General features: G+C 42.2%; 1 protein-coding gene across 2 annotated transcripts; it reads right to left on the bottom strand.

Moving 5' to 3' along the window:
* Positions 1–426: 426 nt before the first annotated feature.
* LOC308192386 (uncharacterized protein) lies at positions 427–26,648 on the bottom strand. 2 transcript variants are annotated; one of them, XM_080585943.1, is made up of 14 exons: positions 25,988–26,648; positions 22,826–22,945; positions 21,785–21,904; positions 20,531–20,650; positions 16,233–16,355; positions 15,062–15,144; positions 13,787–13,912; positions 12,866–12,911; positions 11,725–11,858; positions 8,117–8,245; positions 5,511–5,625; positions 4,851–4,985; positions 3,457–3,582; positions 427–2,578 (listed from the first exon to the last, which is right to left on the bottom strand). In XM_080585943.1, the coding sequence occupies exons 1-14, from the start codon at positions 26,211–26,213 to the stop codon at positions 2,457–2,459; spliced, it is 1,725 nt and encodes a 574-aa protein (XP_080442069.1). In that variant the 5' UTR covers positions 26,214–26,648; the 3' UTR covers positions 427–2,456. The 2 variants fall into 2 exon arrangements, with proteins under 2 accessions (XP_080442069.1, XP_080442068.1); XM_080585942.1 differs by lacking the exon at positions 427–2,578 and having other exon boundaries at positions 2,659–3,582.
* Positions 26,649–27,402: the final 754 nt, after the last annotated feature.

The raw sequence follows: 27,402 nt of genomic DNA on the forward strand, positions 1-27,402 counted from the left end.
CTGTCAAAAAAAATTTGAATTTTAAGTCTTGGGTTCAACCCCCTTTTCTTTAAATGCAGGGAAAAATAGTTTCTTTTCCTTTCAATATTGTTTTTGGTAACAAAATACAGTACCAAATGAAGGCCAGCTTTTTGGTCTGCGATTGCATCTCTCTTTGTTATTCATGCTATCCAAGGCAACGCTTAATTATCCAGTGAGGTAGAATTAGCAATTTTAGAAGTTACAGCTTTTCTGAAGAGATGGTGGTAGTAGTAACTTTTCACGGCAATGGGACTGTGTGCTTTGGTGAGACTCAGCTCCTTGCTCACATCTTAACATGACAAATACTTATGTGGGTGACATTCGGGTAGTGGGTGACACAGGTCATTACAGCACAACTCCTGTATTATATCCACCATTAGCTTGTTTGATTTACATGTCTCTTATCGTCTCTTATCTCCTTATTCCTGAGGAAGACTGCTTTGTTATTTTCTTTCTTGCTAAGACCTTGAAGTAATGTTTGCAATTAAATATCTAAAAAAAAAAAACAAAAAACAGAGGACAGACTCTAATGTCATTACGTATCCCACTGGACATAAAATATTGCACTGATTTTCTTTTTGGTAAATGATCTAAAATCACCTAAGGAGGTGGCCCGAAGTTTGAGATCTTCAGGTTTCATTTGTAGCTGTGTCATTCAGCTCTGTTTAGTCTTCTGTTTCAGTGAGCCCTCCTGCCTGTGAGTGAGTGCATGGGTCTCTCACATGAAATTTCAGAAGAAAATTCCTGTCTGTCACACCTGAATATTGATAATTCCATACTGCATTATCTGAGATCTGTCTACCCTGTACTTCAACAGGTCTTTTTGCTGTGCTGTAGAGAGGCTTTTAAATGTTTTGTTGGTTTTCTTTAACCTTATGATTGGAGAGAACTTGCAGTTACTGAAATTAAGCATTAACCTAAAAAAAAAAAAAGCCTGCCCCATGCACCAAACCTAAGCTTAAAGATTTGGGCCACAGTAAAATGTAATGGTGAGCTCTTAGTTGGCAGAATGATTTTTCTAGATCTGCCTCAACTTTTATTCTGTATTTGTACCCAGTAGCAGCTCTACAGCTGTGTTTTGGAGTGGTACCACAGTCAGAAGTACCCCAAAAGACAGGAAACTTTTCTATTTTTTTTTCCTGAAAAGAGACTGTGCCATCTGGGAGCAATATTCACTATATAAGAGTAATCCCAAAATTTCAGTATTCCAGCCAGTTCAACAAGAAGCTCCAGCCAGTTTCTCAACGTTAAAAACAGTAAGCGTATAGATCAAAGGTGTAATTAGATTACTATTAAATTATTGGTAGTATTAGATGACTATGATTAGATCACCTTTTTCCTAGAAATAAAAAGCTACATTAAAAAACTAGTGCCCCATAAGTTCAAGGCTCTGTGCTACAACTTTTTTTTTTTTTTTTCTGAAAAATAGTGTTTTGATTGGCAAAGAGAACCATGAGACAGATATGCTTCCTCTGGAGAAAAGGGAAGGGGAGGCTGTTCAGTAACCTACATACACATACAAAATCAGTTGAATTCGGAACTAAACATACTAATACATTTTTTGCTTCTCTTACTCCTTTTAAAATGAGATATCAAAATATAAGATCAGTTCCTAATTTTGCCAAATTTGTTCACTTTCCCTTTTGCAGGTCCCTTTGGAAATAATGTACCAGTTGCAGAACATAGATTTCTGTCCTCATGCACGTCTCACAGGCCTTCCGTGGTAGCTGCTATATTCTGAACATGCTCTGTGCAACGCTCATAACATTTACCTGCCTCAGTGTGCCTTAGCTCTTCTGCTGGACAGTGGTGCTGGCAGTGTATGCAAGAATCAGCCATAGTGCTTCCCCTATTCTTGCTTCTTACAAATTGTATTCTTTCTGAGTTGTCTCTCTGCAGTTACCTTCTGCAGTAGCCTGCCAGTAGTTTACTACTTCTATAGAACGTGTTAATTCAGTTAATGTCGCTGAGGTGTGCTCTGAAATAAGGCATGGAACAGAAATAAAATGGAGATGAATGCAGAGTTGCCTGCATACTTCACAGGTCCCTTTTCAGTAGAATCAGCCTTTTGCCTGAATAAGACCTCATGAATACAGCTCTTTCTGATTTTTGGAAGGAAAAACAAACAAAAAAACAGTGAAGATTATCCAAGCATAACAGGTGTGTTTTGAGCAGCTGGAAGGAACGTAGCCGTGGTCGTGAAGCACACTTAAGCAGGCAGATGAAGCGTCCGAGGGATTGTCTTTTGACCTGGTCCCATTCTTGTTATTGGAACATCTCTTTCATAAAGGTGCTGTGCACTTGCTGCTTGTACAGTGAAACTGCAAGTAGCAGGAAAAGTTTAACTACAGGAGCCAATGAAAAGAGTTGTCCATGCTAATAAAAGTTCAGGTTCTTGGATCTGGTAAGATTTTGTAAGCTGCCCGGCTTAAATACTAACTCTCTGTGTGGCAAAGAGCTGCCCTAAGGAGCTCTTGTGTTTCTTCTGTTTGTTGGCGGACTTGCTCAAGGAGTTTGGCCATTTGGCTTTTCCTGAATGCTAATGAGAATTCTGGATCTGAAGAGGAAAAACAAGCGTTAGGCAAGCTGCAGTAATTGTCCTCTCCAAATGTTTTCACCTGCATTTTAATGCAGATGCTTAGAATGCTTCTATTTTTGGTTAGATAAAGTTGTTGTTTCTTATTACAGTGTAAAAATATATAGAAGGTAGAATAATATCTTTCTTCCACACAAAGCAGATACTAATTCAATTTTCATTCCTACAACTGTTCAAGAATGTTTGCTGCTCACTTCTGATCCAGATGGCTAAAGCACAGTTGGCAAATTCAGCCTTATGCACTGTTTCTGTATAGCAGAAACAAACAAAGATATATTAGGGTCTTGGCACTGGCTCTACATTTGTGAAGATACACACTATATATTATTATATGTGATTACCATATTGTATCTCTCATCATTAGTCAATTTAAATATCTATTATATATATTAAAAGGAACAGAACTTAAAGTATAGAAAAGATGTAAGACTTTCCAGCTTTTACCATCCATGTGGTCTGCTCATGTTTGCTTGATTAAAATAAACTAAAATTTCAAAATTGAAAAGCTTTTAAGCTGAGCCTAGTGCCACGCATCCTCATATTGGACAAAAACATCTATACCTGAGTTCTGTTTCTTTCAGAAATGAAAGCCTTTAGTCCAAAGTAAGTAAATAAATAAATAAAATCTGCCTTTACTATAAGATATTCTCAGTTATTTTAAAACAGGTAAGGTAGCAGCCAGCCTCGAGTCTCTTCTGGTGAGCAGGGCCAGCCCCAGCGGCAGCTGCCCAGCAGTGTCAGCGCAGGGGAGTGCAGGTGACACGCGGTGACAAGGCCGTGCCCGTGTGCCGCTGATGGGAGCAGGCAGCGTTTGGCAGCGCCCAGCAGTGAGGACGTACCTGCTTGCAACCTGCAGAACATGGAAATGCCCAGCTGCTGGAAGCGAATCTCTTGGTGCGTAAGAAAATTCTCGAGGTAGGCTTGAATCTCTGTGATGTGACACTTCAGCAAACACATCATTTTTTCTGCATAAATGGGAGAATAACTGGAGGTCAGCAGGAGTCCTTAAAACACTTCTAAAGCTGTTTGTTGTAATGACATTTAAGGTCGGCAATGACCCGTCTGCCCTCAGCCACAACCAGGGTCACTGCAAGGAATGGCGAAGGGCTTCCAACAACCCTTAATGGTAGCACGGGTGCTTCAGGTAAAGGATGTGAAAATTTCTGCTGAGCGGGCTGCTGGCTGGGGAGCCCGTCCTTGTGTGAGGCACGTGCTGACGTGCAGACTGATCAGCCTTTCATGCTTCACCCATCTGTGAAGCAATGATGCTGTCGGACTCGATCACTTCTTGAGAGTCTGCTCTGCTGCAAATACTTGATGCTAGGATCGAAACAGGTTTGTATTTTCCCTTATTAGAGTCCCTCCTCCAGTCTTCAGTTTCTCTCACATCTAAGGATTAACATCTAGCCATCCTTTTTTTTAAGAGAATGCAGCAAGAATAATCTGGACACCTTTTTCTTGCAAGTCTGAGGTGCTCAGCTGCATAGGGCAAGTATCGTGGGCATAAAACTGTTTGTCTTCTGCAGGTTAAAGTTATGCTCTCTTCATTATCTCTCACCGAAATTTAAAATATATAGACTGCATTCTCAGAAGCCACTTCACTGCTCCTGCTAATCAATCTGAGAGTTACAACAGCAGTGTTTGGTTCAGGAAGATGCTTTCCTCATGCTGGTTGGGCAGCAGAAGTGATCTAAAATTTTGACACAAAAAAATCTAAAATTTAAACACAAAAACCCTTGCAATTGTCTCTACCAGCCTCGTTCCTATATGTGGGGAATGCCATCATGTTGTATATACAGGCAGAGAAGGTCACACAAAGATGCAGCAATGCCTCTTGTCTGAAACATTCTTATTTCCTTGGTGAGGAGTATTTTACATCATCCCACCTTTCTGCTTAAACCTGTGTTTAAGGACCTCAGAACTGGCTTACGGGCTAGCCCTGCAGAATGGTAGTGCTTGAAGAGGGCAGCAAACACCTGACTCAGATCTTTTGTCTATGGTCCCTTTTCATCTCTTGGCTTTCTTGTGCACTCAGGCACTGCTAGGTCTGTATTTCTAGGGTGAGTGGAGGCTCTTTTGTGCTAACAAATTAGTTGAGACCAGATGGAAGATGACAGAGGAATACTAAAGGTTGCTCAGTACCTGACAGCTAGGTCCTTTGGAAAAAGGCTCATTTCACTTCAGACAGCCATAAATAACTTAGAAAGCACAGTCAGTGCTGTGTGACAGTTACCGTGGTCTGTCATGTGCTGGATGATGGAGGCAGCCTGGAAGGATGGCTCGGTATGCTCCAGTTGGCCAGCCAGTCTCACCAAGCACTTCGTCAGGGGTTCATCCATCCGTTGGACCATGCGTAACGTGGCTCCATCTAGGAGACAGAAAGACAGGAGAGCAGTCTGTAAGCAGAAACCCCAGTGCTCTAGAAAAGAAGGTGAGAAATCTGCCAGAACCCATGTGCCTAAATGGGAAATCCTTTACAGAGTTGGAAAATAAGTGCTGAACTTCTGCAGTAAGCATTTCTAGGTTGCAAAGCCTAGGGCCATGTGTTGAAGGCATGTTCTCGGTCGGGTAGGTCACTGGCTTTGATTCAGAGAAAGGCTGTGGGATTTCTACGTTGCTGGGTTTGTGTTCTGAAAGACTGCGCCACTTTGTGCACAAGGTTCACTCTGGCCTGGTGGGCTCAGTCTGTCCCGCAGCTGCTGGGCACCTCTGGCAGAGTTAAATAAGGCATAAGGCATGTCACTGGCTGCATGGCAGTTACGGCAGATACCAGATTATGGCAAAACTTCCAGCGGATTTAAAGGAGAGACCTGGGCATTGACTCCCGTTGGGGTTACTAAAGGATGTGAACGCTCCTCAGAGGAAGCCATTCGTGGCGAGGTTGCTTCCCTACCTTGCTTTGTCAGCTCAGCAAGGCAAGACGTCACGTAATGAAGAGAGTCTTCTCGAACGTCAATAGAAAGCATGGCCTGGAGGAGACCTTCAACACACAGGCTCTCGATGATTCTCTGCAACAAGAAGGAGATCGATGTTCAGCACTTCCATCATGTTTTGGTGGTGTCCAAGGGCTTCAGAAGTACTGCGTGTCTCTGGGCAGTCCTGGGGGCTAAGACAAGACGATGGAAATCTCTCATCTCCCAGATCTAATGCAGCCAGGTGACAAACGCTTTGAATTGCTTAGAGATCACCTGATTTTAGGTGTTTCCCAGGGCCTGCTGTCTGTGGGATGTTCTCATGATCACGGATCACTCCTGGAGCTCAAATATTTCACTGATTTATTACCACCCTCTCAGGCTGTATGTTAGAATTAGGCTGTCGTTTGCTAAAGTCCTGGTGCAGAGGTGAATAACATGAGTACTGCAGGGCTAAGCATGGGGAAATGTGGAAGTTCATCAGATTCTCTGCATCTGAGGCTTTGAAAACTTTCTAGTGTTGAAATGCTCTGATCTGCACAAATAGGAGGTGACCTCTGACAAAGGTGAGTTCTGTTTCTGCAGAGGATTATTACAAATTAAACATTTCTGTGTACCCCTTATTTTTTAGGTTGAATCTGCTACAGCAAAAGTGGTTTGGGCCAGCATTATCTCTGCACCGGGGTCTATGTTTTAGAGACCGAGTTGACAACAGATAGGAGACTTAGCCTGTGCCAACCTGGATTAAAAGCCCCTGAGACCAAGGGACGAATCCTGAGTGAGTCACCTGTAGGTGACTTTATTCGGGAAGTTGAATCTCCAGCTCATAGAGAAATCCTAATAATGGGAGCTGCTCACACCTCCATGAGGGAGCTCAGATGGCTGTCAACAAAAGAAAGCATCTTTTTTGTATGCTCATTTTATGTTGCGATTTTTTAACTTGCTGCTTAGTGATTGAAGTTGGATTCAAGGCTCCTGCCTTTCAAGCTGCCACAGTCTGTATCCTGCTGGCATAAAAACAACACTTTTTCCCTCTTGTGACAAGGGCTTTTATGTGGTTTAGAGCTGACCCTGGAAACCTGGCACTCCTACTCTTGTCTGTGGGTTCATTTGTGCAGTGAGTGATAAATATGTTACAAGGCACATTATAAAGCTTTTATGAAAATGAACCAGCTCCCTGCTGATGACAGGATGAAGTCACAGAATTTAACTGACAAATAGGGCAGTTTTTCCAAAGCAAACTTTGAAAGCATGGTCCATTTTTACTTCTCATGTGGGCCTTGAGTTTGAGGAAATGCATTTCCCTGCAAAAATTGATTTCACAACTATATAAAATTAATGTAATTCCTATCTTTGCTAATATAAGTGAAAAACTTTATTGGAAATTCACATCCTCATTTGAAACTTGCTGAAAGGTTTGCCCCATTCCTCCTCATCAGTCAGGTTCATAGACCCATAGCAAAGTTTTCCTTTTGAGTGGTTTAAATCTATTCCAGGTGGACTGAGTGCTCTCTTACCTCATGGGAGAGAAGGACAAAGGAATGCAAGAATAATCTGTGTCTGCAGAAGAGACATCTTTATTTTGCACTGTGGTTTGGTATTTCAGCCTGACTTGATCTTGATAAAGCTAAACAGAGCACAAGAGCTGCAAGAATGAGAATTAACAATGCAAAAAAAAAAAAAGGGGGGGGGGGAAGGAAGGGCAAAGATGTTTCTAAGCTTGAAATCAGGTAAGTCACAGAAGCAGAAAAGTTCTTGTTTCAGACACTGGATGTGTCAGGAAAGCAGTCTCTGGAACTAGCAGTAATTGGATAATGAATGAAGGAAAAAAATGTAATTAAGTCCCCAAAAGTGTGTACTAGAAAGTGAAGCAAAGGGCAGAGACAAGGATTTTGGTGCATTCCCTTCCCCCATCCCCCTCAAATTGATTGTTTCTAGTGGCACTATTTGATCAAGGTGGTAGAAATTTGGTACTTCCTAAAAGTGGCTAAGAGAACCGAATATCCTTTAGAGGTGAGGAGAAGAGAAATGCATCTGTGGATATGGATTTCATTAGAAGCAAATTCAGCAGTAGAGGTCTGTAGCATCTTGGCACAACAAGCATCTGGCCAAACAGACATAATATACATCAGTAGCTGGGAATATATTTAACAAACTGGGAGTGAAATTAGATCAGTTTTGAACCCCATAAATAGATAACTGAAGGCATCTGAAGAGTGAGAGCTAGGAAGTCAGGATTCAGTTTCTAACCAACCACGGATTTTCCTGGATTAAATAGTTTGGAATATCTTTGCTAGAAATATGTTTTATATCTATGATGTGGTCATTCAAATTAGGTAAACACATCACTTATAGGAAAAAAAAAAATAGACATTCCTTGTTTTCCTTAGCATGTTTGCATTGTATTGGAAAAGTAAAACCTTTCCCCATGGCACATCAGGTCCTTTTATTCATACAGTTTTGTGCAGAGTATACTTAGCATATGTTTTATAAGCAATAATAATAAAATCCTTCAGTGGGTAATGCTGATTTTATATAAATGTAACTGCAGCATCCCAGGGGAAAAAAAAAAGGGGGGGGTACCCACCTGCCTGTTTTTGGAAAGGCTCAGGTTTTTGATGATGCAAGCAGCATGGCCAGCGATCACAGGGTCTGTCGTGTGTGCGGACAGGAGCGTCCCCAGGCTCTGCAGCAGCTCTGCACACACCAGAGCGTCCTGGGAAGAGCAAGCAGTATTTCCATTACACCCTGTACAGACAGTGCCAACGCACAGCAATGCAACTTTGCAGCAAAATGTGAGAAGGGTATTACTTAGTTCATTTAATCCAGCAGCAAAACAGCTGCACCCAGTGCATTTCCTCCCAAAACATGGTCTAGTGACTGGCACTTGCTATAGAGAGCTGGAGTCTTTAAGGTCCAGTTTTTACTCTATAAATGTCTAGAATTTATTCTTCGTTTGCAGCAACTTGTTTGCATCAAACACTCCCCAGGGGCTGCTGTGCCATGCAGGCAGTAGCTGTTGTAGCCAGGGGAAGGATGTGTGGTCCTGAGTGGAAGGAGGAGTGGAAGGCAAAGGGAGTACTTGGAGAAGCAGCAGCAGCAGCACTGTGTCCTTCAGTACCCTGGCAATTTACCTTCCCAACAGTAACAGGGTTCACATTTAGGACGTTTGGTGGTCAGGCATCAATTTAGTAATGTGCTCTGACCAGCATCCTCTGAGATGATACGTAACTTTCTCTGCTCTGTGGTGGATATTTTAGAAGGACTTATACTGAGTCCCTTTCTCCCTGAATGTACTCTTCCTCCAATCACCATATTGATAATAAATGGATCAGACCTCACAGTTTGGGTCACTGCCCAGGCAGTTTCCTCAGTAACTATGGATTAAGGGAACACTGCTGGTTGCAAGAGAAACCTGATCTCAGCAGGCTTTGGGTTAGGTCTACAGTTGAAAGCAATGTAAGATTTCCTCTTGGGATATTTTTTCTTTCAGTCTGTTTTCCTTAAGAATATGAGTTCTTTGTGCAGTTTTCATGTTCACTAGTAACAGGCTATTTTATTCACGTTACTTAGAAAATGTGACATTGGCAAGTGTGTTCAGTGTAAAACAAGTCATCAGTCCAATACACAACTGAGAAAAATGGAGTAATTCTGAGTCTGGGAAAATGTCGGGATCACATAAAAACATGAAAAGAGGTCTTTAAAAATAGTGTAACATGCATCTTTTTTTTTTTTTTTTTGCTTAGGTTAAATCACAAAACTATATCTTCTTTTCTTTTACCTGACATCTTCACTTATGTTCATTTTAAGCACTGTCACAACCAGCAATCCTAAAATGGAAATAGATGGAAAAGGCAGTACTATGGCTAAACTCAGAGCATTGAAAGATTCCTATATTCAGGTATGGCTGTAAACTTTCTCTAGTTCTACTTTTCCTTCTCTTCAACAGTAGAAACTACATCATATTAGATTATCCAATTCAATTACCATTAGTGACTGTTTTCTGTGCTTTTGGACTGTGTGTCCTTTTTTCTATATAATCCCATTGACTACAGTACCATTATTTGATTTGCTGCAGCCTGAGAGGAGGAAATTGTCTACAGACTCTAAATGAACTTTCCAATATATAATGACTTCCCGGCCAAGCTTCTTCAGTTTAGGTAGCCCTACATCAGCAAGTGACAGTACTCTAAATTCTGCTGAACCTCGTTTTTTGGCTGTTGTGCAGCTGGGATCCAGATTTTGTCTCCTGGCTCAGGCCTGCACAGTGAGGGAACCATGAGCGAATCTGAGTAGAAGTGGTTTGAGTGGTTCAAATTAATATTGACCTAGTTTCTCCACAGATTCAAAATAAAAGAGAAAGGAAAAGCATTCCAGCAGCACCTATGCTCAGAACTGCAACTCTGTACTCAACCCCCCTGGGGAGGCAGTGCTTGCCAGGGTTAATATTATCTATCCCCTGTTTGCTAGGTAGCGCGATGGGAGCGAAGCAAAGTTCTTTGCACCTGGAGTGGGAAGTCTGCAGCATCACCTGGAGCTGACAGATCCTCATCGTTCTGACTTCCAGGACAGGAATGTGATTTAAAAGGCCATTTCCTACAGAGACTGACTCTTTCCTTAGTGTTGTAGGGCTGGACTGTCCTTTGGCTGAGTAAAATTCCCCTGCAGGAGGGAAGTTGTCCAGCGCTTGCTGGGAATTGCTGTCAGCAGCCAGGCCAGGGGCCCAAAGGAAAGGGGAGGGGAACTCATGCAAAGCGCTCGTGGAGGTTTGATTCGTGGTAACGAAAGGGCAGATGAATTCTGCTCTATTGTCTCTTGTGTGGCAGTTGCAATAATTCAAGCATCACTTGACTTGGTTGTAAAGGTTAGCTTTGTGCGGCGTTTTGTTTTCCAACAGCTGTTCCCATGGAGAAATTCCTCTTTCAGGCACTCAGAATTCAGTCTGGGTGAGTGAAAGAAACCTTGAAAAGCCTTGAAAAACCAGGCCAGAGCAGGCACAGAGGTGGGGAGGCAGGGTGTGAGGAAGGAGAGGTCAGCCTCTTCTCAGAGCGTGCGGGCTCGCTCGCACAAAGCAGCCACGCTCGTTCCTTGGGGCCGGCCCTGTTTGCTCACTAGAACAAACCTGGAGATGTAGTAATGTTTTTGCTGTGCAAATAGCCCCCAGCTAACTCAGCGTAGTTCAGTGGTAAGCTTGCTGAGAGCAGATTGTGTGGGGCTGCAGGAGGCAGTTCACACGCCACGAGGGTGTTTGGTGCTGACGCGGCCTGCGCAAAGCCTTTGGGAAACTCTGTGCTGCTTCAGAGGTGTTCAGCTTTCCCAATTTTTCCATTGTGTCCCCGAGTTAGAGGAGGCTGGATTTGGCTTGTACCGTGCTGTGTACATGTAACAAGGCGTAAGGCACTCCAGTACCCTGGGGACATTTCAAATCTCAGCCACAAAAAGCACTAAGGCCAGCTGTGGCTACCCAGGCTGTCACTGCTGCTTAAAGCAACCTGACAGGAAAGGTTCTTGCTTTTTTTTCTCTCTTTTTTTTTCTTTTTGTTCTTTTTTTTTTTTCTGTATCTGACCAAACTCTATCACTCCTAAGAGGTTACAGTTAGCTTAAGATACCTACCAAAAACCTTTCATGTCCATGTTCCTAAGGATGGCTTTAAACACTGTAATGGAAAAGCATATTTAAAAATAATAATTTGTCAATCGCTACTTACTGTTTTTGCTGTTTTATGTGGAGGTTGAAAGTACAGCAGGAGTGTCAGTTTTGTTTGTTTGCTGGAGTTTATCTCTAGTCAGACTTTGTGCGTTTGCATGGTATTGCACTGCTAATGGTGGTGTTTGCCCTGAGTGTGGGCAAAGGAACCATCCTGTGTCTGAGGGCGTGAGGAGACACGGGAAAGTCCGAGTGAATTAGCTAAAGATAGATAGGCTTTTAAATTATCTTGATCCTAATTAAAAATAAATAAAAAAAATAAACCTTGAGACCTCTTGTCCAAAGAGCAAGGGGAACACAGTGAGTAGTGCAGGGTGGCATCCGCTCAAAAACCTCATCATTTGGGGCAGAAGGGTTGGGAGGTCTCACAAAGTCTATTGGTCATTCACAGGATGTGTTTCATTGGCAGATTTGCCCTAACTGTGTTATTGCAGGCAGTGGCCAGAACTGCTCTTTCCCCTAGGGTCTTGAGAGACGAGCTCCCCTACCTGGTTGTGCGGGTGCTGGGACAGTATCCAGAGCAGGGCGACGGATGCGCGCCGCACGTCCTCGCTGCCAGAGGCCAGGAGAGAGCACAGCTTGAGCAGGACGTCCTGGGAGACCATCTCAGCCTGGGTGTCCACTGGTTTGGGAAGATGATGAAGAAATGTGATGAGATTAGAAGGGACATCCCAATCTCTGTGGGATGGGACAACGCTGGGTACTTGGCTGTAAGAATTAAACCTCATTTGTGGGCTCCTCTTGCCAAAAGATCAATGCAGGTTTGAAAGCAGCTTTGGACACCCTTCGTTTTGTGTCTGAATCTTGGTGCGAAGAAGCGAGGGGCATTTTCTGAGTGCTTCATTGGCCTAAGGCCTGGTGGGAAAGCAGCAGTTCCTGCTGCACAGACAGAAAGGCCTGCCCGAGCACTGCCTGTCTCAGTCATGGCCCTTTTACAACGCTTGCCCTGCAACCTCAGCTAGCGCGCCCTGGCACCGGAGGCACCGCCAGAGCAGCCAGCAGATGGATCCCCAAAGGCCACAGAGACCACGCCAGGGAGCGAAGCAGCAGTGCCTTCACGCCCAGCTCCGCAGTCACTGTGACAGCTTGAAAATGAGGTGCCTCTGCAATTGCTAGATGAACACCTCTGCTCCGGACCCCAAGGCTCTGGCACTGAGAGTGCGGCTTCTCTGCTTTCATCTCCAGAGTACGCTGCAGGAATGGATCACGGGCATTTAATAGGACAGGATATTTTAAGAGGATGACAAATGCTTGGGAGAAAACTTTGTTTAATGACAGGCAGATTCATGCCTTGGGAGAAGGCAGGCCCCTACTCAAGCAGCAGTTTCAGGAGACATTCTGTCCTGATCAGGTTTAATGACTGGGGAACACGGAAGGGAGAGAAGGGCTCTGTGCATGCAAGACTTGTGCCGACTCTCTCACGTTGGGTACTGCTCCTCCTGCCTGGGAGCTCTGAGGCAGGTTTAGCTGGGCACGCTGCACCTCCTTCTTCCTATAACATCCAACTAAAGAGCAGAAATGAGTGTCTCTGCTTTTAATGTGAAAGGTTCCCAATTCACCCTGCTTGCTTGGAAAGGCAGAGAGAGAAAGGAAAAAGTGTGTTTTGTTTATCTCCAAGATATTACTTACCACTGGTAGCCAAATTTCTTAGGCAAACACATGCCTGGCTTGACACCTGCTTGTGCCAAACAAACAAAAAAAAAAAAAAAAAAAAGAGAGAGAGAGAGAGAAAAAGAGTGGATTCAATAGTGCATGGTCTTGGCTATTGTACTCAAAATAAATCTGACAACACTAGCAAGCTACCACATTATCTTCAGAGCACAAGTTTTTGTACACTTTTTTTTTTTGGTCAAAGTTTTGATGAATTTGTTTTAACTTCCTCTAGCATCAGTCATCCTGTTGTTGATGAGGAAGAGACAGTGAGGTTCAGTTGTTGGTTTATTTTAGAAATGTCAAATCGATTACAAGAAAATATATGGACTGAATTTGTTTTCCTCGTTTGCTTTTTTTTTTTTTTCAACTAGGAGGGACTGCACAGAATTTAAAGTTCTCCCCTTTAAATCCTGAACTGGATCTTACTGAAGCTTTTTCAGTGTATGGCTCCCAGCAAAGCAAGATTTTCTAGATGTTAGGCTTTGAAGCCATATAGTCAAAGCTAAGTATACTGAAAGAGAAAGAGAGAGGGAGAGAGAGGGAGTAGTAGTAGCATAATAGGTGCTCCAGATACTTGCAGTCACAGACACAATGATCAAAGATAGTGAGAGCCTGAACAGAGCATTTCACACAGAGTTTCAAGTTTAAGGAAAATAGGTAATCTTAGCCTAAAGGAAGTGTCCAGGACTTCAATGATTTCCCTATTTTTTCTCCATATGTAGCCCTCATAGAACCAATATATGTTTAAATGTATGTATCTTTCCTCATGGGGAAGATGCCACAGAGGCTTCGGTGCAGTAGATAAGTGGAATTGTGCAAGGCTGAAACTGGTAGTCGAGTTTTATAGCTCTGCTCTGATGCTAAACCTTCACACAAAATAGAAAGCTACAGCTTTACCTTGTCCACAGGGGAGGATAAGAGAGCGGTGAGTGCACGGAGCAGAAATCTGTCGCCAGTTCTCAGCATGGCTTCGTGGTGCTGAGCATTCGCTGCTATGTTACTCAGGGCAGCACAGCTGTAATACTGCAGACAACCGAGAAAAAAGTGGGGAGAGAAGCAGTCACAGTGATGACACTGAAGAGCGTAGAAGTAAATCAGGGAAATGCTTGGATTGAGAACTGATGAAAATAAAGTGGCTTTTCTTCTTCAGGTATTTTGTTGGGTAGGCATGATAACAGTCTGAGTGGGTTCCCTCCAGGACAAGCAGCGGCAGTCGTGCTGTGGCAGTGCATGTTGCACAAACCCGTGAGGTCCCTGGGTATTTGGGAACGTGCCGCGCTGCTGCAGCTACCCCGCTGCTCACACCTAAGTTAGCTCACCTACATCTGCTGTATTATATGTATACTTTGTTTTACTCAGGCTGGATGTAGTCACTGCCCTAGCATGCCGAGAGATCATTTTCAAAGGATTTAAACATTAACGCTAGGGAGGATTATATATATTTAAGCGTGTATTACTGGGGAGGTATAATTAGAAGAAACAGGTTGCACTGCAGAGAAGGAAATATTAAGATGAATATGAGGGAAAGCAATTCCAAAGGCTCCAGCACTTCAGACTTTTACTAGAGAACTGAACAGAGATAATAAAAACAGTGGAGGAAACAATCATGTGCTTCTCTGAATGAATGAAATAGCGGATTTTAAGCTTTACAACTCTGATTTATAGTTTTTCATCAGCTAACTTTTAAACCAAGAACCAGATCTCTGTTAAGTATGCAGAACCACAAAGAGGCGTCTGGGGTAGGCATAAAATAAGGTTTCCCAGGCATCTATAATAATGAGAAAAAAAAACTTTGCAAGTTATGCTTTTTAAAACTCTTAGTAAAATTGCTTAGAGTGGAAGATCAAAGGATGCCAAAAAAGCAGCGGAACAGGCCTATCAGCAACTGGTCCGATGGTCCAAAAGATGCAGAAAGGTAACTGCAGAACAATTCTGTGCATGCTTTAGTGTGTGCTGGCATTATGAACTTTCTCCTGTGGAGCTAAACAAATCACAGGTTTTGAATAGATGGTGTCTGACCAAGCTGGGTTTTACCAGGATGCTCTCACATGCCGCCCCACTTCTCTAGAGAAACCTTCCCCTCTCTCCACCTTTCCATTTCCCAGTTCTGTGGTTTGTGCTCTCCCTACAGTCACACTGCTCCTATTTGAAACTGACCTGTCTGAGCCATACCTGCACTTCTGAGTCAGGAGACTCCAGCAGAAAGATGAGAACCGGCAGGGCTCCTTCCTTGCATAGGACCTGTTGGATCCTCTCTGCCATTTAAAAAAAAAAACAACAAGGTGCTGTTAGTGTGTCTGTTCCCTTCCCTCCCTCTCGTCTAGAGGCATCATTCAACAGGTATATGCACAACTGTCAGACACTAGTGAGTGGTGATGCTTATCCAACTTTCAGAGCACGGCATTGAGAGTTTGTACAAGACAGCAGTATGCAGTAATTTTAACAAAATGACTAGCAGGCTGACTGATTACGCCCTTGCTGGTTTTCTGCCAGTCCTGTTCAGAGAATCACAGAATCATTAAGGTTAGACAAGACCTCCAGGATCAAACCATTAATCTGAATTGTTGGAGAATCTGAAAAAACTCAGGTACAAAGTTTGCCATGATTTCCATGTAAAACAAACAAAACTTAAATGAAATTCTGAATCATAGCGGAAGTGTAATAGCCAACGGTAGCAGTTCTTGCCAACCACTCTCCCTACCATATAGAGATAAGAGGCATTACTCAGGACTGTGCTATCTAGTTGTGTGGCACAATGAAGTCATGTAGATAGGAGGGATTTCATGCTGGCTTGTTTCAGAGCTAATGTATGGTGGTAGTACATGTACTGTTGCAGAGGACCAAATGCTGCTTTTGCTGAAGCTGTTAGCAGAAACCCCAGGAGCTTTTAATGAGAAGAACAGAAGGTCCATAAAATCTATATTTTGAATCATCCAACATCAAGTTAGGGACACAAGTCAAACAATCCTAGAGCTTGACATTGGATAGGCTTCTGAGATGGCTTCAGAGTACCAACAAATGTTCTGCTAGCTTTATAGACCAAGCAATTTCTTTAATTTCTTTAATAAATGATTTTTTTTCTCTCTCTTTTAACCTCCTTGAGGTTGAAAATCAAGTCTTCCTATTTGGGGACTACACAAAAAAGGGTCTGCATTAGCTAAAGACAGGCCAAATTGAAACCATCAGCCTATGTGGTATCATCAGTGAATACCATAGTCAAAGGAAATCACTTGTTGCTCAGATAAGCTTTTGTTCTTGCCTTAATTCTTCTGAATTATGTATTTTTCTATTGGTGAGATGTTTTCTTTCAGCAATTCTAACTAAACGATTAGTCAGAAAGTACCTGATCGTGTGAGGTTGAGAATTGCACCAACTGCATTTTGTTGGACTCTGGGATCATAGGAATTGGCAAGAGACAGCAGGGGTGTAACTCCTCGGGCTGCACCAATAGCATCTCGGTTGGATTCTGGGGAAGAAAATCAGAATAAGGAAGAAATGTGACATTGCCACACGGTATCACCTTACTGAGAATCAAGAGCAGGACATCTGGCAGGACTAGATTTCTTTAGAGTTCACTTCTCTGATTCTTTTGTATAGATCAAAACCTCTCTGCATACTCCAGGGAACCTCTTAAAACTTTCAAGAGCTCAAAGCAAAAGACACTAACTTGTGATTTCTGTATTTGTCATAGATCACAGCTGGTTCACTGCTTTTGTTTTGTGAGTGGGACGGTTAAGATAAAAGCAATGCAACTCCCCTTAAATGGGTTAGCAAAGTGTCATGCTTGCCTTGTATCCCTGTTATGTTTGACCAAGCTATTCACAAGGTGCTAACCAAAAGCTATACAATTAACTACGGATAATACTGAAGTAATTTAGCAGGGTGTATTCAGGGCCTTCTCTCTTTGAATGTGTCTGTACCACCCCAGGGAAAGCTACAAACAGTGCACAGGTTTCTTAAAGACAGAATTTGCCTTAATTACTGGAATTTGAAAAGATTCTGCTTCACTGAAGTGGTGATACTTCCTTGCACGGCAGTGTATTAGGTTGTACAGTTGTGTTCACCATCCTGGAGTACAAGAAGAATTTAAAAAAGATCTGCAGAGTCCCTTGAGACCATTGGATTAAAAAAGAAAAAAAAGTAACTATAATACTTAAATACTACTACAAAATACTATATCAAATACTATATAATGTGTTTATATACTGTCTAAATACATATACTGCATATGATAAAGTTATACTATGCTAGGAAATACAATTTAATTTATAAAAAAATCTGCTTTTACTTCTGCTCCTCTTGTTTTGGACTTACTGTAGGTAGCCTCAGCTGAATCTTCTGGACAAGAGTCCTTCCCTCGTGCTCTTCCCTACCCCTGTGCCACGAGGCCAACAAAGCATTTGCAACAAATAACCTGCTGCCACACTGAGATCGCTATGGCCCTCTTCCACTGATTGTATCTTATCTCATTTACTTATAAGCATGCTAATGGCATGATTTTGAAATAATGTGTTCTTCTTTGAAGTTGATGACTTTTAAATGTGAACTAGACCAGTGAAGATTTCTCTCAGTATCACAGTGTTCTGCAGATTTCTTCACAAACAGAAAAAGTAAAGTCCATAGTATATATTGTTCATTGTTTATTTGAGCAAAACTGAAGTCCTTTGGAGTTTTATTTGAGTATTGATTTATTTATGTACATTTCTAGACTGTTTAAACAACGGCCAGTCTCTGAAGGCTTGCTAGAAAAACATGAAGCACAAGAAAGCAAGAAATGGGAAGGTATTTGGATCAGATCAACTCCTCGTGTGCCAACTAACTTAGAGAGTTAAGAGAAAAAAACGTTACTTGTATATCTGGGGTTGTTCTATACTGGGGAACTGACACACACAGATGATCCAGGATATCTATTCAAGTATACTTCAGCTGAGATTAGCTTCGTGTTCCAGAATAGTGTTCTTTTCTTAGTGTTCTTTTTGCCTTCACATGTATATTTTATACTTAAAGAAATACCTTTCATGCTGAAAAAAATATTTTCAATTTTGAGTGAAATAATTGTTCTGGGAAAAGACGTGTATTTAAAAATAGCCGGGTCACATGGAAAGCAATTACACTGGTGAAATTTTCAGGCTGAGGGAGTTGGGGTTGTTCAGCCTGGAGAAGAGAAGGCTCCGGGGAGGCCTTACAGCGGCCTTCCAGTGCCTAACGGGGGCCTGCAGGAAAGCTGGGGAGGGACTCTGTCAGGGGTTGCGGTGACAGGACAAGGCTGTGAACTAAAACAGGGCAGATTTAGATCAGATGTTAGGAGGAAATTCTTTACACTGAGGGCGGTGAGGCACTGGCACAGGCTGCCCAGAGAAGCTGTGCATGCCCCATCTCTGGAAGCCAGTTCTGTTTCTTAAAGAAAAACCTTCGAGGTGCGTAGTGACAGGGAAACACATATTCCTATCCTACTCTAAAGTAGGACAGTCAATAACATCTAATCAAGCTGGGTTTGAATAACTCACCTGGAAATCTGCATCTATATATTCTTTCTTTCCACTTTGTGTGTTTGAAAGTTCTTCTGACAGTACAGCTTTGAATGTGCGCTGCATCCTTTTTGTTTAGCTTAGTGCAGAAGTTCAGGCCTCCCTACACCCTTGCTGTGAACATTGAATTCTGCACTTATCTACTCTGAGAAGAGTTCTTATCCCAGAACCGATTACTTTCACTCACAGGTTGAAAAGCTGCAGATAGCTGCAAATGTACGTATGTCCTCTTCCTGTGTGGACAAATGCTGGTGTTGGACATGCTGGTGGACAAAAACTGACCTTGAAATCCTTTTAATCTGAATGGGCTTGTTTGCTGTTTTTGTTTTTAGCTATTTCTGGCAGCTGGTCAGTATCGGACATTGAAGTTCACATGTATAACTTGCAGTCACATTTCTAAACAGCTTCACTCTGCACAGTCTTGGATGCTTATTGCAGCAGAGTTAAGACTCGTTGCTATTCTTGGATATATAGATTTAGTCACTTCAAAACTATCTAAAGGATCTTCCTGATTTTGTTCTGCTTCCATATTTATCTTTTTAAAATCATTCTGAAGCATGAAGGGCATACTTGAAGGCCATGACCAAACAGAATTCTCAAGTGGACCCTTTAAGATATCAGAGTCTGTGAGTTACAATTAAAATAAACTTTAGTGAATTGCTTCTTGCTTTAGTCTCACGGTGATAGTAGCAAAACATATTCTGAAAAATAAATAAATGTATCCAGTCCATGTAAAGCCTAGTTAAGCTGAGACAGAGATCTTCAAACCTTCTCTAAATCCCAGGCAGCAACCCAGCCTACGTGTTTGCAGCACTGCCTACCTCTTTGTTCAGCAGATGACTTCCTATACAATTTGAAAGCTTCCTGAGTGTTTAACATGAACTACTTGTGCTCAGAAGTGCACTAGCTTTTTTAAGAGCATGCAGTAGTGTTAGGTGACCAACCTCAACAGAGAATGAAGGCAAATTGCCTCTGTAGTGGCTGAGGGTTCGCAATAACCTGTGTTAGACAGAGACATCTAGGAGGGCCAGAGTGCCTTCAGGACTACAATATATTTGGGTTCCCAAAGAAGTCCCTTCCTTTGTGCGCTGCCTAAAACAGGCAAAGGGATCTACCTTTGTAGATCTTCAGGAGCAAAACTCCACTGACCATACATAAAGAAAGTCCTCCTATTGCAGGGCATCTAAAATTATAGTGATGAGATGATTAAGACATTCAAATGAGGTAATATGCATTCCATACAAAGTAATGTAGTATACAGTGTACTTAACCTGACTGTAATAATACACAATGATTAAAAATATTTTTCAAAGGGAAAAATATTTTAAAACCTGCAGATAAATGAAAGATGGGATAAAATGCAAATCAGCACTTTAATGTAGTTGGATCCTGCTTATCCCCCTTTGTAACATAAGTACCTAAGTGAGAAAGTTACACATCCAGCATGCCTCTCTCACCCTTCTGGGAGACCAATGTGGTAACTTTTCTTTCGGTAACTGTGGCTGAGCTTTGTTGCAGACCCTTAACAAACTGATGTCTGCAGGAAATAGCAGCAGAGGAGGAGAAAGACTTAAGTGATTAAATCAGTTGCAGGATGATAATATCACCATGATGCAATCATAAAACGAGCAAATGTAATCATCAGATGTATCACACAATGTATTTCCCTGGTTGCCACTGTAAAAAAATTGGTGAGACCCCAACTGGAATATTGCACATTTCTGGCTACCTGTATTTCAGAAGAAATTCAAAATGCAACTTCTGCGGCATTTATGTATGTCTTCTGACTGTAACAATGCTTGAGGTATGTGGTATCCCAAAACAGCAGATGGAATTGCTATGTTCCATTTCTGGAACATATACTTTATGCCCAGAAGGGCTATGAAGATAAATGAAGAGCCTCATCTACAAGAGGAGTTTTAAATGAGCTTGGCTGAGAAAAAGATCTTAACCAGAATCTCAACAGGTTGAATTACTGATATAAGAATACTAAAATCTGCTGCTGCATCTTTTGACTCAAAGCAATTGCAAATTAGTTGTGTCACCTTGAAATATGTCATAAGAGTTGAATGAATTCACTGCAGAGGAGAAAGGGAAAGAACAGCACACTCACCTGAAACAGCCAAAGTCATGGTGCAGGCACAGGAATTACACTGGACAGTGGGATCCTCTGACTCAAGTAGGTCCAGAATTGGCTCAAGTAAACCCATTTGCACAACCAGTTCTTTGTCAACTATTCATAAATTCAAAAACAAATGGACAAACCAGAAAGTAAACAGTTAATGCCTTTGTGGAAAGAATATGTCTTCTTCCTTTGATTGCTTTGGGGTATATATTATGCTTACGCAAAATGGACCTAACATAGAAACAGCCTGAAAGGCACTCACAGTCCCTTAGCTTGGTTTGCTTATTTATTTTCAGACTCATGAAAGAGTGTAAGAGATGTTCAGAGGCCATAGTTCAGCTGCTCCCAAACATTTCTGCTAGCAAGCCTGTTTTCAAACATAAGGTTCATGAAAATACAACTGCTGTTTTCCAACAGGTTCACAATTTACTCAGATGCTCCCCGTTTTATTTCTGAAGTCTACCTTAATTTTTTTTTTAACCTGTAAATAGTGACATGATATTATTTGCAGCAAGATCCTTGACAAAAAAGAAAAGGAAATACAAAAAAATAGTTTCAATGAAGACTAATCTTCTGTTTGTAGGGGATAAAGTGATAGATACCTGTTGTAGTCCAGGTGCCAGGGAGAGCAGTAGTAGGTGAAATAAGTTCTCCATTGAGGTGCTGTGGGGTGTTAATGCCTTGTCAATCAAACTGTATTGGAAGTGTGTCACCTGCAGTTCCCAGGCCCAATCTCAATTAAGTGGGCCCTACTAGCTACAGAATAGAGCAAATTCTACTAAACACCTAAACATCTTTTTTTTTTTTTTCCCAATCTGTAAGCAATTTGAGACTGAGGTTCAGTTAATAAATAACAGGGAAATGAGTACCACCTCATAGGCTGAGTTTGTTTTTGAGCGCTGTACCTATTGCTTCAAAAGTTAAGTGGTGGGCTCTCAATCCAAGAATGAGAACAGCAAAGTTATTCCCACATCAGCCTGAGAAAAAATTATCAGCCTTTGCACACAGATCCAATATTTCTTGCCACATGATATAGCATTGGGGTCCAAATATATCCTGATGACACCAGAATCTATGTGGCTTGCAAACAGAAACAGACTCACACCTGTCCCATCTAGAGCGCAAAAACAAGAATTCGGATTTGTGTAGACCTAGCTATAGAGATGTGCCCTACTTCTGCACTAAGTCTTGCTGAAGAGAAGCTTTTACACCAGAACAGGAAATATTTTGTTAATTACTCACTATTTCCTTCCAGCAAAAAGTTGACAAGGGACAAGGAAGACATCTGTTGCACCTCCAGGTCAGCAGACCGTAGTAAGGCATAGAAGGGTTCCAGATGCTCTGCTGGCAGGGGAATATTCACTGCAGGAATGAGAGGAAACACTCAGGAGTCTCATCCTTCACCAGGGTTTCTCACATTTTTCTGTCTTGGGCCTCAGGTGCTACCATAAGTGGGCTGAGTGGTGTTCCCATCATTTAAACTATAATGCTACTGACAAAACAGGCCAAAGTTCTTGAAAAGGTTTTGAATAATCAAGTACTTCAAAAACATTATGGGAAGAGAACCAACATGCCTTGCTACCAAACAGGTCATTCCACCTCATAGCAGATCCTCATGTTGTGGCGGTCTGCACTTTTTAGCCAGAACAAATACATGGGATAAAGCTTGAGGTAAAATAAAAATAAACAAACAAACAAATAAATAAATAGCATTCTTCTTGATGCTGCTATTTCTGCCTTTATGTAGGACCCAAACTCTTGCTGGAATTTTATTTGGCGTATCACGGCCGACTTCTACTTGTTTAAAAATTACCTCAGGAGCCCAATGCTCCCATGTAGTAGTGGGTACGCAGCATAATGTTTCCTCCTTGTCTCCACTACAATCTGGCCTCCAGGGCTTTGTCCTCTTCCAAAAAATTATATAATACAAAACCTCAAAAGATCACTATGTCCATTTACTGCCACCAGACTTTTAACTGCATTGCTCTCAGGAGATTCAGAATACACTGACTCTAACTACTTAGGATTCTGCTGATTTTTTTTTCAGAAGTATTATAATTAAGTAAATGACAATCTTTTATAATGATCAGAGATATCTTCTCATAGCAAAACCTAGCATGACTCTGCCTACATGGCAATGACACCTTTTCCATTTCCCTTGGCAAGCAATACAGCATGAAAGAAAAAAAAAAAGATTAATGAATCTAAGGAAGTTTCACAGTTTGAAAAGATAGTTTTATTTATAATTATGTGAAAAATTTCTAATGCACTGAGATAACTTACTGTGCTGGCTCATGTGCAAGTAATAGAGAGCAGCGGACTGCTGTAAACCCGGGTTTTCTGAGAAAGCTAAGGTCCTCAAGGCTTCCAGAGGGTCCTTTCCAAGTGGTGACATTTCAAAACCTAAAGATACACAGTTATAGCGCAGACTCAGTTACACTTGAAGAAGGATAGTTCACACAGAGAAATTAAAGTTTACAGCCAAAAAACACGTAAAGACTTTTGTACTGCAACAACCCCACATAGACCATCTGTCCTTATTCATGTTTCCAGGAGCAGCTGCAATAAAGGAACCTGGAATAACCTGTCCTTGGCAATGACTCTTACGATGTTCTTGAAATTAGTGATTGGAAGCAAGATAAATTATAACCTTTAGACACTTTTATGCAATCTAGTATAAATGCAGGTGTTCTCGCTCTCCATAAAACTCTTTATCTCTTCCTGAATCGCAGAAGATCTTTGTTAAAATATATCTACTGAAAATGGTGTTCTTATAAGCTATAGAACAGGTACATATTTTTAATTTATTACTTTTTATTTTTGCTGTGGTTCTATTGCACTATAATAAAGGATTTAAGGGAACAGCAACATGGATTGCAAATGGACTTGCCTCAGGCTCAAATTCCTAGCATGAATCTACCTCTTCTTGAGAATGACAGTAGGAATAAACCAGATATTCAGTAATAGCCGTCAAGAGTACAGCAACAGCAGTCACGCATGACTTCTGTAAGTCACTGTATGATGTGCTTGTAATGCATGGAATGGAACAGCAAAGAGGGGGGAAAAAAAAAAAAAAAGGCCATTGAACCAATGCTCAACAGTATAAACTGTTGAAAAGTAATGTAGTATAATTCACTGGTGGAGCACACAAGTTCAAGATGTATTTTTAGACAAGAGATTAAAGCATTATTTTAAAGATAGAAATATCTCTTTGAACAAACCAAGATCCAGTTGCTTTACTTCCCATGGGATAACAGAGATGTGAGAGATGTGAGGAGTGTGAGCTTCCATGCCTCAATGCAAAACTCAGACAATATCTCAAGCCATTAGAAGCCACTGACATGTCAAGAGTAACAAACTCCTACCTTCAGGGTTAGGTAAGTGTTCCACAGAAGAACTGCTTCATATAAAGCTCAGTTTTGTTTAATAATTAACAACAAACACAAAGGGAAGGCCAGTGTGTGTAAGGTTTTAGAGAAAAAAACAACACTCTTGCTGTGGTCTAATTCCATTCCTCACACATTGACTATCTGAATCTCCCACGTAGCGCTGCATTTTTACCTACATATGACGTCAAGCATTTGCTGCCCTAGCTAACAACTGAGTGTGACCAACCACAAAGTCTTTCCTTGCACTCAAACTGTCCAAATGTTGGTGCTCTGATTGTTATAATTTTTCCAAAATTGAGGATGGGTTTGCCTCATCTTGGAATAAAATACATAGGCAAGTGCTAAAGAGGGATGTGTCTTGGTTCTCGTTCTGAGATTTCTGTGCTTCTGTCTGTCTTGGCAGCAGGATTTGGTCACTCAGAGAATTAGCCCTGGTTCTTCTTCCTGTGTATCTGCTCTCACGGACATTGGGACCTTGCTGAGAGCCTCTGCACTGCTGCCACAAGGCTCCCTGCTGCTGTACCCCAGCTCCTCAGGGGCCAAGATGGACCAGCCCCTTGTAGACCCCTCTCAGAGAGTAAGGGATTTCTCAGGAAGACATACACTTACTCTTTTCAGGAAGCACCCATGTGGGTGCTACAGAGGGCCATATTGTTCTCACTGTTTTTTCCAGACCATCCCTTCGTTGCACCTGATCTGTCAATTGAACTGGGATACTGTCAAGGCACTTTTACATGGTCAGGAGCATGCTAGTCTTTGGAGGAAAATGTTCAGCCCTGGAAAAACCGTACACAAAGCTGAAAGGTCTAGTCCTATTCTGGATACGGACTTCAGGATTTAGCCAGTGCTTGATAGGCAACAGTCAGTGAAACACATCAACAGCACGGGGACCCCGGCACTCACAGAGTAAGGACAGCAGCTGAGGCTAATCCATGCATGTTCCAAACAATCAGCATCAAAACAGCCATTCCAGAGGTTATTCCATGACAGATCATTCCAAACAGCATTAACTGTGTCATACCAAGGGTAAATGTCTCTCCTGGTCCACCTCACAAGATGGTTTTATGTCAAAAAGGCCAGTAAAGAAATAGTAGTTTGTGGTGTCCTGCACCCTTCACGCAAATGAAAGTAGAAGGCTCTGCAATTTTGTCTATTAGCTTTAGCCCAAGGTTGTTAAGCTTAACACAATATGTGTGATCAAAGCAAAAACAAACAGGAAACTGCCCCCCATTCAAGTCTGAGACAAGAAATGATTTTAGGCTGGACAACTAAGAAAATGCACTCATCCAAGAAGACATTCTGTGATTGTAGGAATGAAATCATAATAAAAAAGCTTTCCTATTAATACATTGTATCTCAGGGAAGGATAGAGAGGACACGCAAGGAAGATAAAGAGGGGGATTAGAGAGTTAACATGTAAAGCAGAGGAGATTTATACAGAGTTATGGGATCTACTTTGATTCAAGCAGAATCCCATGATTGTGTTCAAGCCTTGTGTCTGAACATTTCCACAAAAGCCCTTACTGCAGACCATTTTCTTGCAGTCTGAGAAGCCCTGGGAGCCCCTTGGCACTTGTCCCAGGGTGACTTTGACCTTCCCCACGTACAACGCAGGCACCCTCAGCGCAACCCCAGGTGTGCTGCAGCCGGTACAGGGACAGATGTTCACAACTCAGCCACAACCACGCTGTAGTTTGCCTGTAACAGCCCAGGGCTCCTGCAGTGTCGTACAGCCTCTTTCCAGCTTTGTGACTTTAGTGACACTCAAGAAGTTAACTTACCAGAAGGACTTGCTTTTAAGAAACATATTTACATGGATTATGTTTTAACAGTGGTGGCACAGCAGAAAGGGGATGACCATTCCTACCCAGACCAACGGCTATGCCACTCCAGCTCTAGGTGTCCCATACACACAGTGCTCTGTAGCTCTGCCCTTTCCTACACCACCAAGCTGCTCTATGCCATGCCAGAGCAGCTCAGACAGCAATCTGTTTTCAACCCCCCAAAAGCATCTCCTTGCCCTTTCACATCCCTTTCAAACAACAAGTGCTCCTACCTCTTTCGATATGCTGCAGAAACTCCTGTGCTGTCACCCGCTCGTGAGGCTGCAGGATGGGCTTGTACAGCTGTCTGGCTTTCGAGCTGCTCTGCTTCAAGCAGGAGCATTTGATTATCAGAGTTAAGCATTCCTTGATGCTGTGCACCAGCTCCGAGGACATCCTCTGAACAAAGGCCACGAAGTCGCGCAGCAGCTGCATGCACCGGCCACACAGTTGACCCATTCTCGTTCCAAAGCAAGATGGAAAGGAAAGAGATGGAGCAACGAGTTTCTTCCCAGCTTGTCCACACTTTGCGCTAACTTGCTGTCTGGTGTTACAGATGTCAACCCTACCCTGTGTGCAGCTGCTGTAAAGGAGACAAGCTTCTACATCCAAGCAGATACATTGCACAGCGGGGCTGGCTTCTGTAGATCTCCCAGAGCCTACAAAATATTATTCCAAAGGCCGGACCCAAGCCATACTCAAACGCCCTCCCTTTGCTTGAAGAAAAATCAGATAATGACCTAAATTAATTCTGTGGAGAACAAGCAGAGTTTAACTCCTGGAGTATCCACCAGAGCTTTCGTGAGGCTGGGAAGGCTGCGGAGCAATGAAAAAAACACCTTCAGATTCTGCAAGGCAGCCTTCCACATGAAAGGCAGGCACCACCTTGTCCGCATGTGTACAAGCCGTAGCTGCCAATGGCAGAGGAAGATCAAAACCAACCAACCAAAAAAAAAAAAAGCTTGCACGCTAACAGGTTTTTCCAGTTTTTGGTAGACCAGAACAAAAGCCCCGTTGGGCAAACAGCTCACGGCTCAGTCAGTGAGACTGCGAGTCAGCAAGAGTGAGAAAAAAAAATACAGTGGCCAAATGAATTTAGAACGATGTTTTTCTCCTGTTGAGCAACTCCTCCGGAGTGGGCTGGGAAAGGATGTGGAGTGGCTGATGGTGGGACGCTGTTGCAGTCCTGCCTGTAAAAGTCATCTGCAATTTTTTGTGCAGAAAAAGGAAGATAAAGGAGCCGTTCTCCTTTTACCCCATTCTTCTGAATACTTTACCAGTCTGGTGCATGTGCCCACCCTTGACTGAACAGTTTTACAGATGCCCTAATTAATTTGTAACATTCTTGAAGTTTTTGAGTGAAATCTGGTTTGATTTCAAGATTACCTTCATTGGGAAACCAGCAGGTATTGGTCTGATGAATGCTGATCACTTTTATTAACATCTCTTTATCCACAGATTTGGTAGATTTATTCTAACCATTGCATCTGGTACACTTAGTGGGAAGTTTTAGTCTCATTGTCCTTTAGTGGATCTTAAGTTTCTAAATAAATCATGTTTGAAAATCCAACCTCTTGTTCTACCCCCTTCTCCGAACAGTAGTGAGCAGCCCACCCAGACCCACCCCAGTCTGCCTCCTTACTGCTAC

This window comes from Anser brachyrhynchus (genome assembly GCF_964034855.1).
Source record: "Anser brachyrhynchus genome assembly, chromosome: 3".
Lineage (NCBI taxonomy): Eukaryota > Metazoa > Chordata > Aves > Anseriformes > Anatidae > Anser > Anser brachyrhynchus.